The following is a 17,525-nucleotide window of genomic DNA, read 5'->3' as shown; positions in this document are numbered from 1 at the left end:
GACTGGATATGATAATATCCATCTAGCACCCCAGCAGAGTGCCTGAAATGAGATGTGGGTTTCCCTTTAGGTGTCAACAGGAGCATGAAAAGAGCCCATGACTGTCCAACACTTACCACGCGCCCAGAGCTGTTCTGAATGCTTTATATACACTCCCTTGCTAATCCTTCCAAACACTCCATGTATGGCACCAGTGCCTCTGCATTTTAGAGACAGGGAAACTGAGGCCCATGGAAGTTAAACAGCCAGCCCAAGGCCCTAAAGGGTAAAAATGGCACAGGTAGGATTTGGACCTGGCTTACTCTGTTCTGCCTGCATCCTAGGGGTGATAGGAAATGCCTAAGATGGTTGGGGCCCAGGGGGACAGAAGAGGAACCAGAAAAATCACCTAAATCACCTCTCAACCCTGCAGGACTTTTCAACTAGGCAGCCCCTCCTCTTGCCTGTTTTGCACACCCTTCCCCACTGCAGACCTGCCTCATTTCTGCACCCCAGGATTTGCTTCACTCCTGGGGCCCCCTCCTGCCCTCGGCTGACCATACAGGCTCACTCCAAAGCCCAGAGCCCAGCAGTTCCTCTTCTGCAAGGGGCCAGCGTTCAGCCAAGATCAAAGAGCAGGCTGTCTTATCAGACATGTTTCTCATTAAACTTTTATAGGACAGATTCCATTATAAATGAGCTGTCTGTCCCAAGCCTGTGGAGCATGTGGAGCTGGGCATTGGAGGCTCTTGGAGGCAGGAGAGTCTTTAGCAGAGAGGTCAGGGCAGGGAGGGGGTCTCTAGGGTCAAACTGCCTGGGTTCAAGTCCCAGCTGTGCTAGTTACTAGGAGAATGTTACTGGGAAGGAAGTCACCCTTACTGTGCCTCTGCTTCCATACTTACCAACAGGAGTGACAGTGCTGCTGTCCCTGCGGACTGATAGGGGTTGGATGATATAATCCAGGGACAGGACCCAGGCTGCCACGACTGCATCTCAGTCTGACCCCAGAATCCTGCCACCTGACAAGGGGAGAGACCTGTCTGGGGGTCTCTAAGGGCCACACACATCACCCTGAGCTAGGGCTCTGCATCTTTTTGTCACTCAGTCCTCAGATGATCATGGGAGGAGGGCGAGATGCCCTACAAAGTGCCTAGTCCAGGGGTTTTCTGGGCTACCTGTCTACCTGTCATCCAGCTCAACTGAAGAAGGGGTCAGCCATGGTGGGTGTTAAGGAATGTTCCCTGGAGCATGGACCCAAATGCACAGGAGGGCAGGGCCCTCCCAAGTGGGTGACCCTGAGCCCCCCTAGCATCTTGGCCCAAAAGCCAGGCAGATATGCCCTTTAGAAGTCTCTTTTCTTCCATAAGTCTCTGAGTGGAAGCATGAACTTCTGCTGAGGGAGAAGATAATTCTTTGAGGAACTCAAACAAAGTCAGTTCTCTCTGAGCTGTGAACCTGGTATGTTCTGCCAAGACTCAAGAAAATAGTCACATATCTTTCTTGCCCCTTGGTGACTGGCTGAGGAGGGCTGTCAGGGGCCCAGGACAATGTAGGTGAGTGGCAGGCTGGACAAGCTGCATGTTTATTAATCACAACAAGCCAGTGTAGTCTTTATGGATACTGACCTTGGAGAAAGCCATCTTCAAATCCCCCCAGACCAGAAAGTTCACAAGCTTAGCCAGCAACAGCAAAGGAACTACTTTCTTAAGTGAAGCACACCAACAGAGGTGCTAAACATCCCTATTAATTTGCAGTGGCCAGGATAAAGTGAGGTTCAGACATCCGTAAGGGCTCTCTTGGGGGCTTTGGGTAATTTGCATGTGTGACAAAGTATGCAGATGATGCTGGAGGTGGAGGACCTCACACCCACCAGCTGGCATTTTCTCCTTCTTAAAGGTACCTGGGCCAGCATGCTGACTTTACGTGGAGTGATAGCTAAGTACGGAGCCACCTGTCCCTAGCCAGAGCCACCCTCTCTCTGTGCAGGGTGGCCATGGGCCATGACTGCTAGAGCAGGGCTCACCAATTACAGCTCAGGATCAGTGACCTGCAGGGCACAAGTAGTGGTGGTCAGGTCCAGGGTCCAGGCAGGTGCTAGGGGTCATGGTGTCAGAGATCAGGTGAAGAACCAGGCAAGATGAGAGAAGAGGGGATGTCATTCCCATGTGGAGATGCCGCTGTCTCCATTCTGTATGCTCACCCCCTTCGGCAAACTGAGAATAGGAATAGATTTAGGTCAACTGGGCACTGAATCTGTGAATGGGTTATGAAAAAAAAAACAGGGAATTTTTAAGATCTGGTATTTTGGAGTCGTTATCACCGAGAGAAAAAGGTCCACACCCTGCAAGTTCCGTCATCTGGGAAAGCCAACACAAGCTCTGGGCCTGTTTTCTTAGGTATAAAATAAGCAGAGTGACCTATAGTGGTCTCCAAACTCTGCAAATAAGCAGATTCTCATATCTCATCCTAGCTGAAAGATCTAGAACTTTTGGGGTTTGGTCCTAGGAATTTGCATTTTTAGGATGTACTCTAGTTCAGATTTGTGCAAGATCTAAGAACTGCTGAATGAAATGGTCTCTATAGCCCTACTGGGCTAGAAGAAGCTAGAACTGGTCCTCTTTGAAGCTGCATGGCAGGATGGGAAGGACCCCATAAGCAACACAGGGACTCAAAGGTCAACTCCAGTTTTCTGAACCAGGAACATGAACTTCCGCCTTTCCCACCAGGACACTAGTTAATCCTGACCCAAGGCAGCCCCACTTCTGCTGGGTGACCACATACACTGAGGAAGTGGGGAGCTCCAGCTGGGGCCCTCCCAGGCCAGGCCCTGCCTCAGTCCCCGCAACACCTGCAGAGCCTGTTTCCAAGGGGCAGGGGCTGGGGGCTAGTCAAAGAGCTCCTCTTCCCACCAGCAGTCACAGGGCAGTGCCTTTTGCTCTTCTAGAACCATCTGAACATTAGTAAGCTGTATAAATCCTGCTGAGGGTCTGTACCTCTAGGGGACTGGGAAATGTGACTCTGCAGAGGGTGAGTGCTGGTGTCAACGAGGAAGCTGACCCGCTGGACTGTGCTGGTTGGGTTTCTGCCCCTTGCTCATCTCTGTGCGAGGCAGTGAGCAGGCAGCCCTGGCCCCACTCCTCTGCTGCCTGGGACCACAGTGACAGCTCTGGCAGGTCTCTTTGCCCTGTTGCTCCCTTCTCTTGTCCATCTAACTGCTCCAACAGCTGCCCTGAAAATACATCCAACTACTCCTTTCTGCTTCTGGTTGCCAAAAGGATAAGGCCCAAATTCCTGGAATGGAGGAAGAAGAGATCCTTCCTCTCCATCCCGGTGGTACTTCTTCAGTCCCACTTTCTACCTTCTTATGTCACAGCCACCAGAAAGTATCCTGTTCCAAGGCTAAGCCACAGCCTGCCTCTGTCACAGAGCTCCCTGGGCCTGGGCCTGCAGTGAACCCTCTTCTTTAATAGGCAAATGGAAATCACAACAGTAATAATGGTCATTGTGAACATCAACTGAATGTTTCCAAACTGTTCTAAGTGCTTTATTTAGACTACCTCATGAAATTCTCAAAATAATTCAGGAGATAAGGTGGGTACTACTACAGTGACCTTTTTACAGATGAAACACTGAAGTTTACTCATTCAGTCTGGTCAGCTCTCTCAAGGCCAGTGGATTCAGCACTGGGGTTCAAGCCCAGTGACAGCAGGACTCTGGCTGGCCCAGGGAGAGCCCAGGAGAATGTGTGGGGCAGCGCCCTGCCTGCAGCCTGCCCCTGTCCTTGGGCTCAGTCACATGAGCTCCTAGGGCCGTGAGAGCCAGTGGGCAGAGGCTCCTACTTGGGCTGAGAAGAGATGACACTGCACTTCATTTGCTGTGCAACGTTTGTATAATTAGAGACATTTGGCTCCAGTGAGGACAAGCAGGCTACAGCAGGGGTTGATGAATTGGGTGCTCCACCAGGCTTCAACCATATTAATCACAGAAGCCAGGGCCACAGGGGCCATTTTTCTCATAGGCTTTTTCCTGTTTCCACACCTGGGCACACTGGCGAGGGAGGGTGAAGGGATGGGCTTTCCAGAGACCCAGGCCATCCCTGAAGCATGCCCTGTGTCCCCCTGTGTCCCAGGTAGGGACCGACTGCCCTGAAGATAGTGTGAAGCTGCTGGAAGCCCACCATAGCAGGACACAGGCTCTGGAAACACAGTGCAGCTGCCCACCACTGTTAACCAGATGAACCCTCCCTGCTGGGAGGGGAGCCTAGGCAACCTCGGCCCTCCAGCAGAGGTGAGCATGTTTGCCTTGCAGAGATGACACAGGGAAGCTGGCGTACCTCCCTGAGCCTCATGTCTGCACCTGTGAGATGCTGATTCTATTCCCCTCTTAGAGGGCAATCAGGGAGATGAATGAATGCAGTGCACCGGGCTCTCGGGCAGAGCAGCCTGCTGCCAGTGCTGCACAGACAATGGGCAGCTTTCGTTGCATTCTACTGGGTGATGTCAGACTCACCACTAGGCTTGATGGTGCCTGGAGATGGCCATGCCCTAGCCCCCCCGAGCCTGTAAACGTCACCTTTAGGAAAAGGGTCTTTGTAGATGTGATTGAGTCAAGGATCTTGAGATGAGGAGATTCTGCTGGGTCATCTGGGTGGGCCTTAAAGACAATCACAGGTGTCCTTGTAAAAGTGGCAGATGGAGGATACTATTACAGAAGAGGAAGAAGGCAATGTGAGAACAGAAGCCGGGAAGAAAAGACAATGTGATGCAAGACAGAATCATAAGCTCAGGAATTCAGGCGGCTTCCAAAAGCTGGAAAAGTCAAGGAAATGGATACTTTCCTGGAACTTTCAGAAGTAACCAGCCCTGTCCATACCTCAATTTTGGGCCCAGAAGATTTGTTTCACACTTCTGGCCTCCAGAACTATCTGAGAATACATATGTATTGTTTTAGGCCACTAGGTAATTTGTTACAGCAACAAGAAACTAATACACCGCCCTTCTGGTATCAAGGCTAGAGGACAGTGAGTGACAGGGCCATTTCTGCAGCCCTCGGGCAGGCCAGCCCTCTCCTGCGTCATCTTCCCTGGGTGCTCAGTCCACACTGTGCCCCTCACAGGCTAGGAAGAAGTCCAGAGAGAGGACATAACCTGTGTCCAACCCAGAGCTAATGAATGGCGAGGACTGTAGATGACTCAGAGGCTGCCTCCCAGCTACAGCTCTCCACCAGCCCAGGGAGGGACAGTACTGAGGGCCTCTGTTCAGTGACAAGACTCTGCCTAGAGCCAGGACATCTCAAGCCTGAGCCTGTGGCAGTGTCACCTGGAGAGCGTGTCAAACAAGGATCACAGGCCCCACCCCAGAGTCACTGACTCAGCAGGTTTGGGCCAGATCCTGAGAATCTGCATTCTGCATAGGCTCCTGGGGCATCCCCTGGGATGTTGCAGGTCCAGGTATTTGAGGAACCACTGACCTGGCAGGCTGTGACCTAACAAAGGGTGTATGTGCACTCAAGATGGAATCGGCTGGACCCGTCCAGGAGACATATGGCCATATACATGTGCTCCTAAGAGAGGGGCCAGCTAGTGGTTGAAGGCCTGGGCTCAGGGGGCTGTATTTAGGGTTCTAAGTCTCCCATTCCCTAAGTGGGTTACCCTGATGGTTCCATACTTAACCTCTCTGTTCTGCTTCAGTTCCTTCATCTGTGAAATGGAAATGGTATGAAATGCCCATCTTAGGGCTGTTGGGAGGATTAAGTGAGATGAAACTCATGAAGTGTTTATAGCAGAACCTGTTCACAAAATCAGAGTCATTCTGAGAAGTGGCAGTTGTCAATGGTAGGCTTCTTATAGCTCTGTCATTGCCCCTAGTATGTGGGGAGATGTGAGCCAGGATCTTTACCTGCAGATATGGAAACCTGCATGGACTCTCCCTCCAAGGAGGTCTGAGCATTGCCCACATCTCTGACCAGCACTGGGCCCCCTTCAGGGAGCACTTCACTATAGGCCTGCTGTGTCCAGGACCTGTAATGCTGAACCAACCAAACATTTCTCAAGAGCAGAAAACTGGCAATTCTAATCCCCTCCCAAAAAGGGATTTAGCTCCCTTGACACAGCTATTATTCTCAGATGCCACCAACTGCACAATTTTGTGGCGATCTACTAGCTCCAAATGAAGGTGCCTTCCAGAAGCTGCCAGAGCTGTGGTCTCAGCCACCTGCAATTGGAGAGGGCCAGGAGGTGGGCAGAGGGCTGAAATGGCCCCATCACCTACCAGGCAGACACAGGCTGCCAGCAGAAGGTTCTAGTCAGGTAAGAACTAGTTACTTGCAATGGAATAAAATGCACAGTTCCCAATGTTGAAAGGACATAGGAGACAACCTGAAGAGGCTCCCCCACCACCGGGACCAAATCTGGGACAATTTGAACAACACCATAAACAGTAATAGCAATAGAGTATAACACATAGAAGTACATAAATATCCAAGCATTTATTTGATATAAATAAATGATCAAGTAAATAAAGAAATGAGTGAGAAGACACAGCTATTCCTTGCAGTAGAATTTCAATCAGTGACTGTGGAAGGAAAGATAGAAGTTACTATTATTTGGCAAACACTAGTAATTACTGTTTCTGGCAAGAACCCTCAATGGGAGTTAAAGTTAGTGAGTGAAAATATGAGAAACAAGATATCTATATATTATCAATGTATTGCCCCACAAGATACTTAGGATCCCAAAGGGACCAACTTTAAAGTGGAGAAACTCAGCAGACCTCACCTTAACTCCAGTGGTCTCCAGTGTTGGAGACCATGTGTGCCCTAGGCATGGCACACTAGCAAGGAGGGCACGATGCAACTTTAATGGTATTAAACCTGATGCACATTCTGAGTCGAATCATAAAGCAACACCAGGCAAACACAAACTGAGGACATTTTGTATAGTAACTGGCCTGTCCTCTTCAAAAAGAGTCAGGTAAAGGCAGGGATGCTGAGCCACTGTCCCTGATCAAAGGTGACTAAGGATGTATGACCACTAAATGCAAAGGCCAGATCCTGAACAGGAAAAAAGAGACATGAGTGGGCAACTGGCCACATTTGGGTAAGATTTATAAGTCAGTTAAAGCACTGTCTGTGGTCACATAAGAGGTGAACATTTGAAGAGCTAGGTGAAGGGTATAATGGAAATCTTTTCACTATTTTTGCAACTATTTTCATATGTATGAAATTATTTCAAAGTAAAAAATATTTTAAAAAAGAAAATAAAAGTTCCAGAATTTGCTCTGTCTTGGGGAGACAATGGATATTACAAATAGGAGTAACTGAGGGCTGGGAACTTCTCAGTCACCTGCCTCCTGATCAGGCACAGGGCTTGCTCTGGACATAGGAAGTGCTCAGCAAGTATTTATTCCAGTAGGAGCTGGAGAGGCAGCAGGGTTTGTCACCAATGGGTGGGATACATGCATAGAGCAAACACTGATCCTGCAGCTGTTACATGTCAGCCATTGTTGATGTGGGATGACAGGGAGGCTTGGTGCCTGCGAGAGGCACGTGTGAAAACAGGCCATGCTGGTGGGCTAGTGAGGTGGGAATCCAGGCAAGGGTCCCTACTCAGTGTGGAAGACCCCACTGTCCCTGGAGGAAGGGCAGCCTCAGCAGGCTGGGCAACAGGAGCAGTGGGGGGATGTATGGCAGGGCTGTGTGTGTGCTAGAACCAGAACCTGCAGCTAGGCATGGACAGATGCAGTGGCTGGGTCAAGAGGGGCCGTGGGGCCAGCTAATCCTTTGCAGTAGGTTCCTTCCGAGGCAGGTGTGAGGAGCAGAGGAGATAATGGGGATGGGGAAGTTTCAGCCTCTCTTCTGGAAGCAGAATGGATGCGGGAGCAGGGGGATGAGTCTTTGAGTCATAGCAATGAAGAAAGGAACCATGAACTTTGAAGGCCCCAGGAGAGCATGAAGAGGGGAAGGGTTAGGTGAAGGGCGACAGCTCTGGTGACTGCCCCTTCTACCGTGGAGTCTTAAAGCAGGGAGTAGGAAGAGGCTACAAGGCATAACTTTGAGCTTGTCCTTATCAGTAGGGTGACCTATAATTTATTGTCCAAACTGGGACACTTGAGAGGGTGGGACAGGTGCTATGAATTAGTATTAAGGTCACTGTACTTACATATGGCACTGGCCCTGAGGGGAGTCCCATTGCAGAGGTGGGTAAAGAGCAAGGCATCCATGGATACACCAGGACAGCCTGCAGCCTTGGATGTGGGGAAGTGTGTGATGAGCAGGCCTCCTTCCCAGGTAACCAGTGGGGACTGGAAGTCCACACCCTGCCTACACATTCACATGGGGTCCCGAGTCAGCGCCCTTCTAGGTGGCAAACGTAAATGTCCAATCAGGAGCTCCACAAAGAGACGGGTGCAGGAGAGACAGCTAAGGCTGCTGGCCGCCCTGGTGGCAGGTGGAGATATGACTTACCCATGCACGCTGTGGACAGAGTGAGGCTCATAATGGTATCTTCCCTCCTGGTGTCTCATGTCAATCGGCAAGGGAGCATGGAATGGAGGCACAAGGTGCGCTGGCACTGCAGAGCGGAAAAGAAACAGGACTTCAAAAACTCTTTTTCCCTCCCTAGAAAAGCAATTTTCAAAGAGCTTTAAAGCTCAATGAATTTCAGAGCAAAAGCAGTCAGGACAGGGGGCTCAGCAGTGCCTGCTGTCACACACCCACGGTGAGGGATGAATAAATAATCAAAGTCAGCCAAGAATCCTACATCTTTCACATAAAAGATCCCCAACTGTGCTCTTGACAAAGACAAGCAGCTAATTGCTCTTTGAACTCAGGGAGATTACAGTCTTAGCCGCAAATCACGATTGACAGAGAGCCGACAGGCTGCTGCCCATCCCGGCCTTGGCTGCATGTGGCTCAAGCAACCCTGGGTTAAGGCATCTGGATGTTGCAGTCACACTGGCTGGAAGTATTTACCTAGAACCACCTGTGAAGCCAGGGCCTGCTCCCAGCTGTGGTCAGCCTCAGGAAGGCCAAACCCCACCAGGCTGCCTGCCCCATCCTGCAGACCGTGCACAGTGGCCACCTATGTGTGTCTGTTAATTCTCCAGCTCTTAATATTAACTACTGACCCCAAGTACCCTGGGGGTGCCTCCAAGATGCAAATGCCAACACGTAAGCATTGGTTTCTAGAGTTGAGTCAGCCTGTCTGCACTTGGTCTGCCCTCCACAAATTATCATGATAATTGTAGGATGCTCTTTGCTTATTAAAAAAAAGTTCCTGGGTACCCTGGAGGCAAACATAATTATAGGCTTTAGGAAAACAAGGCCCTTTAAGAAATAGTTAGCCTGGGAGAAGTGCTATGAAGTGGGGATTTCTCAGCCAGCTCTCAGGCTGAAGGCCACCACCAGTGGGAATCAGTGTTGAGTCTGAATTGCTGAAGAGCTGAAAGAGATGTGGATGGGTTTGTTTCACATGCCTACAGGTCAGCTGACTGTCAAGCCTATCGCAATAAATGCACATAAATAATTCTGCTCACCGTGTCTGTGCAAACAGATTCTGGAACCATATTGTAAATATTGTGAGTATTTTTTTTATTGTGGTAAAATAAATATACTATAAAATTTACCATTTTAACCATTTTTAAGAATACAGTTTAATGAGATCAATACACTCACATTGGTGTGCTATCACCATCCATCTCCAGAACTCTTCATCTTTCCCAACTGACACTCCAATAAACCCTTTCTCCATCTCCCTTCCCCAGCCCCTTTCTGTCTCTATGAATCTGACCACTTTAAGGACTTCATATAAATATAAGTCATAATCATACAGTATTTGTCCTTATGTGTCTGGCTTATTTCACTTAGCATAAAGTCCTCAAGGTTTATCAATAACAGCATGGGTCAGAATTTCCTTCTTAAGTCTGAATACTATTCCATTGTATGGATGGACCACAGTTTGGTGACCCATCCATCCACTAAGGGACATTTGGAGTGGAATGCTATGAATGCTTAACAAGAGGAAATTTTTCTTCTGAAATGTTAACCTTACAATTTTACACATTCAAATTTATCTTCATAATTCTATGATTCTTGAACCTCCCATGGGGAAAGGAACAAAGAAAGCAAGTCTTCCCACAAAACACAGATGCCACCAATCTTGGGCTCAAAGTGAAACTGCCACCGGACATGACACGAGTCATGCTGCCCTGTCCCCTGGCTGAGCTTTCACTCCCAGAGCTGGAGATTGCTGGAATGGCCACCCTCCCATCTGAGAGGCAGCGCTGGGCATGTGGCAGTGACAGGGTGACCAGGCAGCTCCCCAGCTGTGTGACTTTGAGCAAACCTCTTCACCTCTCTGAGTCTCAGTTTGCTCACCTGAAAATGGGTAACAGTAGCTATATTTGTGGTTCCTATGAAGACAAGAAAGATCCTCTTGGGCAGGTGCTTACCCCAGCACCTGCACATATAGGAAGCACTGTGTTACCATTGATGATGACAGTTACCACTAATATTTGGAGCCCCAAAGTCTGTAATCAAATATGAAGATATCACTTATTATCTGTGTGGCACAGGACAAGCTGCTCACTGCTCCCTGCAAGCCCTGGGGAGGGTGGAGGACCACCACTGGCCAAATGGGAGACAAACGGGGCTTCCCTGAGTCCCCAGGGGTATCAGCAGGGAAGCAATGTCCAACCCTGGTATGTGCAGGAAAGGACCTATGGGTTTGTTTTTTCTTTAATGTGGTTAGGCAGGCCAGGTTATAGCATTGACAACAAAATGAAAATGTTTTGCTTTTGTGTTTCTGAATGTTTCCATCCATATCTGAAGGGCCCCTAAGGCAGCCAGGGTAGGTGTTATGCCCATTTCACAGATGAGGAAATGGAGGCTAAGGGTAATTTCAGCCCAAAGTCACAGGGCTGAGAACCAGGAGAGCCAGGAGGAGAATCCAGAGTTCTGGCAACTGGTCACGGGCTGGTCCCTCTGTCCACACAGATGAACACTCAGGCAGTCCCTGGGATTGGAGCTGATCCCTGGGGTCCTCCTGTTGCCACCTGCACATGTACCGTCTTTAATGAGCACTTGCACAGTACTGGGCTCTGCAGTAAGCGCTTTGCAGGTGTCAGTTCCTGGGTCTTCACTGCAACCCCAAGTGGCAGTCACCCCTGAAATGCTGTTCTTCCCACTAGCTACCCCAGCACCACAGGGTGCCTTTCTCCCTAACCTTGCACCTGCAGAGGTTGCAGGGGGCCCCCTAATGCCATCAGAGCCCAGACGTCCCCTCTGCCTTACCAGCTATGTGTGCTCTTCTCACAATTAATGCAACTTCATCCAGGTCTAAAGAGCTATAATACCTACAGGAATGGGGTGCTTATGGTAGTTTACTAGGCAGATATGAAGTGGAGGTAGCAACAGGGCTGCCCCAGCCACCTGACAAGATTGGCTGAGTGTGTGTGTGTGTGCACGCTGGGGCAGAAGGAGCCTGGGGCTTCCAAGAGGCATCGGGGAGAGCTGCCCACAGAGGTTGCTGCAGCTGGACTGCTCCCTCCTGCCTGCCAGTCCCTGGGGTGCAGGGGTGGAGGGGACTGGGGAAGTGACCTTCTGCTTCTCAAGTCTGGGCTGCAGGCCAGGTCCTTCTGCAGCCCCTGGTGCTCTCCAGGAGGCCGCTCCTTGCCCTTGACACCATGGAAGGAGCGAGCAGGAGGGGATCTGGCCACACCCCTGCATCCCTCACCCTCACCTCCTAGGAATCCTCAGGATGAGCCTGGGAACACATATGGGAGGTTCTTCCCATCCAGAGGCTGCTAGGTCAGGTTGGCCAGCAGCTGGAGTAGGGCAAGGTCCCTGCCTGGGTCAGGGAGGAGAATTGCTGCAGGCTGGCTCATCTTTAATGGCATCTGTTGCCTTGTGGAGCTTTGCTCATGGCACCTCATTTACTTTACCTATCAATTCTGTTCTTATCCCCATTTGTCAGAAAAGAACGCTGAGGGTCCAAGTGAGTGTCTCTACTTCTAGAAGGATAATCAGGCAGTTTGGGACTGGTTGGTTCCATTGTCTCTCCCCCACCCAGCCCCATATGGTTTCCAGAGCCCAGCCGAGCACTCAGCACAGAGGAAGCCCTCAGCAAGCAGGGCCTCGGAGCACTCACCTTCCAACCCAGAGTACCCAGTGTAGGCCCTGGGAAGGACAGATGGGCAGCTGCAGGTGAAGGAGCAAAGAGTCCAACCTGGGGACCCGATGTCCAGACTGCTCTGCCTACCAGTGGAAGCCTCATCCATGTGCATCGGGGGAAGAGTCTGGGCAGCAGTCACTATAGGAACAGTCATTCAGTCATTCCTTCATTCATCCATTCATCCACCACCTGACTGTGTCCAGCGCTTGCTAGGCAGCAGACACTGTTCTAGGGCCTGGAGCAGTGTAGTGAAGTGGCCTGTACTGCTGCCCTCACAGAGATCCCCCCAGGGAGAGCAGAAGACAGGTGAAACTAGCCAGCCAATATACTTACGACATACTGTCAGCGGTTGGTGAAGCTAAGGAGGAAACCGTGCTGGGCAAGGGAACAGAGAGGGGACTTGGTTAAAATGGGGGAGTAGGGTAGGGCTCTCTGGAGGAGAGGGTACTCCAGGTAGGGGGAATGGCAAGTGGAAAGGCCTGGCTTGGGTTAGAACTGGGTGATTTCAGCACAAAGGCTGAGCAGAGAGATAGAGGTGGGGAAGGCAGGAGAGAAGGTCCTATAGGACCAGGTGGGCTGTAGGGAGAAATTTGGGGTTATTTTTCTGGGCAATTTGGAAGCCCCTGGGGGGTCTGCCCAGGGATTTACAGGCTCTGATTAAACTTTTCAAAAGGCCACATGAGTAGAGTCAGGGTGTGTGTGGCAGGAGGGGACATTGACCAGGAATCCCAGACTGGCCCTGCCACTACATGGCCTTAGGACTGGGGAAATGTGAGCCTCTCTCTGGGTGTCACATTATCCATCTGTACAATGGAGAGTAGATGAATTCTGAGTTCCTTCCCACCAGGAAGATCTTGGTGTTTGTGAATGGTCACCCACTCCCCAGGTCACCCATGTCCCACAGTGTCACACAAGCTTCAGGAGGGATCCCTGAGCAGGTCACACAGAAAGGTCAGAGTTCCAGTGCCACTTCATCCCTGTGGCCCTATCTATACAACTTGCTGCTGATCAGTGGCCCTTCTAAATCTGCTCAGCCCACCGGCCACAGGCCCCATCTCTTGAGCCCACTGTGGGATAACCACCCCTACCCCCAACCATTTCTGGGGCCAACTTTGCACATCAGGTAAACTGAGGAATGAAAGTTGACCTGGCTTATTGAGGCCTCAGGACTCTTCCACCCTAGCATGGGCCACATGAGCCCCAGGGGGAAACACTCAGAGGCGACCACCTTGCTCAGAGCCCCTCAACCCAGCTTGAGCCTTTGCATCCTCTGTTTCAGAGCCTGTCAGCAGCACCCCAGAAACAGGAAGATAAACATGAAGAAGAGCTGCCTTCAAGCAACATAGTGAACAAGAGTTTTCCACACATTGTTTTCATTGTGGGCTCTTTTTTAAGTTAAAAAAAAATTCAAACTTAAATCATGTCCTTCCGGCAGAAAGAGAACACACACACACACACACACACACACACACACACCATATGCCATTTCAAAGAAACGGCTCTTTTTAAGTTACTGAGGAAGAGATGTTAAGATGGGAATGGTCTACGGGTCGCCCCTCCCCCCTGAAGAAAATGCAAGTGATCCTGTGCGGAAGCCCTAGGACAATCTGAAAGGCTGAGGATGGTGGCATGATGAAACTTTTTTTAAAACCCAGAATTTTCCTGTGCAAAGGTTTAAACACCAAAAGCTCCTTGGATGGCAGTCCCAGGGGGTGAGGGGAAATTTGTGGGGGCAATGTCCTCGGATGATTGTGGAAGTGAGTGGGGCCTGGAGCGGGCAAGGAGGGTCCTGCCCTGCAAGCTAGGCCCTGGTCACCAATGGCTGCACTGAGGCACTGCAGGAGGCCTGGGGTGGGGGCAGCAGCAGGTATAGACAAAGGATTGGGAAAACTGGGTCACCGAGATATGAGCAGGCTGCTGCGTCAGCAGCCAGAGGAATTCTCTTTGGAGGAAGTCATGTGTTGCCACGATACAGAGGTGCTGCCCTGAGGACTGAGCTTGGGAGGGCTGAGGAGACTGGCCCACTACCGGAGGGGCCAGTGGGGTGAAAATCATCTCCCAGGGAGGCTGCATGTGTTGAGGACACCCCAGCCCTCGGGGCTGTCCAGCCGCTAGACATGAGCAAGGTCTCCAGTTACTGTGGTCATTTCCATAAAGGAAATGATGAGGCACAAACACATCTCAGGGCCACCTGTGGGCCCTGGGGGAGGCTAGTGGCCAGGGAAGGGCATGGAACCCCATTCTCTTGGGCAGCTGGCCCAGCCATGCAGGAGGCCAGTGCTATGGCCGAGTCATGGACACTCATGGGCTCCAGGTGGCCTCTGATAAGTTACGATGGAGGCATTCTAATTTGGCCTGGCTCTGGAGGGCCAGGAAAGGCTTCCGGGCTTCCAATTTCTCTCATATGGGTGACTCTGCTTGGGATTCCCCTTTAATGACTATTGATCACGTTCCTTTCCCTTATAATTCCTTGCATCTTAAGTAATTTCCAGTGCACTCATTTCATTACTTTTCTTAAAGGCAAACAAATCTTTGGAAAGTCATGCAAACAAATTCACACTATAGTGCAGGTGACTTTACCAGATCACTTTCCCCCTGTGGAAGGACCCAGGCAGCCAGAGACACCTGTATCTTCAGAGAAGAAAGGTGCTAGTGTAGAGGAGAGAGAAAAGGCAGATGGGCAGGCTTGAAGTCAAGCAGAGTGAACTTCACAGCTAGATTGAAATCTGCTTGCTCTTGAGTTGTACTTGAGTCAAATGATAGTCCTAAGGGAAATAACCTGTGCCCCTGGTCTAAGGAGCTTGGGCAGGAGTAGGAAGTACGTGAACTGTAAATCCAGATAGACCTGAGTGTGAACACATTTTGTCACTGGCTTGCAAGTGACAAGCACTCCGAGCTTCAATGTCTTCATCTGTAAAATAGGAATGACACAGCCCCACTGCTGTGCAGCATATGTGTAGTGTCTGGCACAGAGCAGGAACTCAGTAAGTGGCAGCTCCCCTCCTCATCACTGTGAATCTCAAAGATGTGAAGGGCCTCAATGCTATGGTCACGACTGGACCTTTTCCCTAATCTTTGGTGGAAATACCACCAAGATGCACTGGACAGGAGCCAGCTGTGGCATCCACCACAGATGTGCATTCTGTGCAAACAGTGCTGCATTAGGGTGGGGATGGGCAGAAATGATGGGTTGCAGGCAGAAGGGTGTTGTGGGAAAGGTCCTGTACAAATTTATCCCTACTGACTGCCACCCCCATTCCCACATGGCCCATCTGCAGGAGGCTCAGGCTGGCTACTCAAAACTCCAGTGTTTTCCTCAATTCTTTCCCTGGTGTCTGTGCCTGTGACGGCCAAGACAAACAGGTGAGGGGACTCATGGGTGGCCTGATAGTTCTGGTGAACATAGCTGTGGATTTGTTTAAAAGGTGGATTTAAAAAACTGTATCCCTTCCTCCTCGCTTTCAGCCACACTGCTCTGAGCTGCAGCAGTAACTCAGCTCTTGGGAACACCAGTGGCAGAAGAAGCCCAAGCAGAAGACGGTGTGATCAGGTCCCAGGCAGGTGGTGCCTCCCATGTACTGGAGGGCAGTACTTCAGAGGGTGGGATGGCTTTTATGAGCCAGCGTCCCACAGCAAACCCAGCTCTCCCTCCAGGAAGCAAGGGGGGATTGATGCCCTGGACCAGTGCACCTCTGGGGAGGATTCCCCATCCCAACAGAGAGAGAGATTGCTATCCTCAACTCTACCCTGAATGCCTAACCCAGGGAACTAAACTTGTTCTCTGGAGGAAATTGAAATGAGAGGACACTTTGCAAAATGAAACATATTAATCACGTGGGGAAGGGATGGTGACTGGACCTTTATTTTGTGCCCCAGTGAACACAGAAGATCAGCCAGCCCTTCAGCTGATGCTAGATACCAGCTCATTGCCTGCACAGCAAAGAGCTTAAGGTCTATGTTTTTGCCCTTGAAGCTGGGCTCTCTGCACGGCAGGACTCTGTTCTCTCCCAAATCTGCGGAGATCCCAGACCCACTCCTTGGGGAACTGGAGCTAAAGGCTTCCCAGAAGATATGCAAATGACGGCATCAGCTCCAAATAAGAAAGTAGACCCTCCCTCCCTCAGCCGCTTGGGTGTGACCGAGGAACACAGACACTTTGTATTTCAGACCCACCGCCTTCTTTAACATGGCCTTGACCTGCGCTGGCTGTGGGTCCCACCAGGTGTAGCTCGCAGCCTTCTCTAGAACCAATAGCAGAGCTACCCATGCATCTCTCCTTTTGCTTGCAGTAGCCTCAGCCCATTTGGAAACTTGGATAGTTTCAAAGGCCAACCCTTCAGATGTGTGGACTCAGATGGCAAGTCCTCTCCCAGCAGGAATGAACTAACGGGCCAAAGCATCAGAGCTAGGAGGCATGGAAGTGTCTGCCTCATTCACAGTGGCCAGGCAAGTATGCTTCTAGGCCTTATGCAAATGGGACTGTTATTCCCAATAACAAGTCCTGGACAGAGGCTTCCAGAGGATCCTCCTGATGCCTGGGCACTGCCTCCCAGGAAGCACTTAAAAAGAATAATAATATCGTAAATAGCACTCCACAGCATGCAATTACAAAGCGTTACTGTCTCACTTGGAGCGGGGGAAAGGGGAAGAAGGGAAGAAGGGAAAGAATTAAAATCAGACAGGAAATTCCAACACCACAAGCTGGCTGGTGTCTGGTGGGTTGAAGCCCAGGCTGCTTGACAGTCAGACCTGCCCCCACACAGAGGCTGGCAGGACTAAGGCCTCGGTTGAGTCCATCAGTGCAGACCACCTATAGCAGAGCTGTGGGTTGGCTTTTCCAAGAAGGTGTTGCTTGACAAAATATGACAAAATAGCTTCTGGAAAGAGAGAGAGCACTGGGCACAAGCCACTCCACACAGAGCAGTGACCTGAAGGTGGTCTTGGGGGTGGAGTGGGCAGGAGTGCCCCCTAAGAGAAGCACATACTCTGAGCACTAGCAGAGTACCCAACCAAATGCCATGTGGAGGGCCAGATTCAAGGGCCACATGGCCTACACAGTAAGGAGCCTGCACAGCCCTGGGATCTGCCCCCTTTGCTATAGGCTGAATGTTTCTGCCCCCTCAGAATTCAGAGGTGGAAATCTAATGCCTGATGTGATGGTATTTGGAGGTAAGGCCTGGAGAGGTGATTAGGACATGAGAGTGAAGCCCCCATGAATGGGATTAGTGCCCTTGTAAAAGGGAGCCAGAGAGCTCCCTTGCCCCTTCTACCATGTGAGGACACAGTGAGAAGACATCTGTGAACCAGGAAGTGGATGTCACCAGACACCAAATCTGCTGGTGCCTTGATTCCAGACTTGCCAGCCTCCAGAACTGTG

General features: G+C 50.6%; 1 protein-coding gene across 3 annotated transcripts in view; it reads right to left on the bottom strand.

The window, feature by feature from the left end:
- The window catches only part of GLI2 (GLI family zinc finger 2), a 279,782-nt gene that overhangs the window by 56,537 nt on the left and 205,720 nt on the right, over positions 1-17,525 (bottom strand). For 2 of the 3 annotated variants that reach the window (XM_057505714.1, XM_057505713.1), the window contains one exon: positions 8,443-8,548. In XM_057505714.1, coding sequence (XP_057361697.1) covers positions 8,443-8,548 — 106 coding nt within the window. Of the gene's footprint in view, positions 1-2,002; positions 2,596-8,442; positions 8,549-17,525 lie in introns of those variants that run through there. The other variant, XM_036932168.2, reaches the window with a different exon arrangement.

This window comes from Manis pentadactyla, chromosome 8 (assembly GCF_030020395.1).
Source record: "Manis pentadactyla isolate mManPen7 chromosome 8, mManPen7.hap1, whole genome shotgun sequence".
Lineage (NCBI taxonomy): Eukaryota > Metazoa > Chordata > Mammalia > Pholidota > Manidae > Manis > Manis pentadactyla.
The sequence above is the reverse complement of the archived record's forward strand: the minus strand, read 5'-3'. Positions and strand labels throughout refer to the sequence as shown.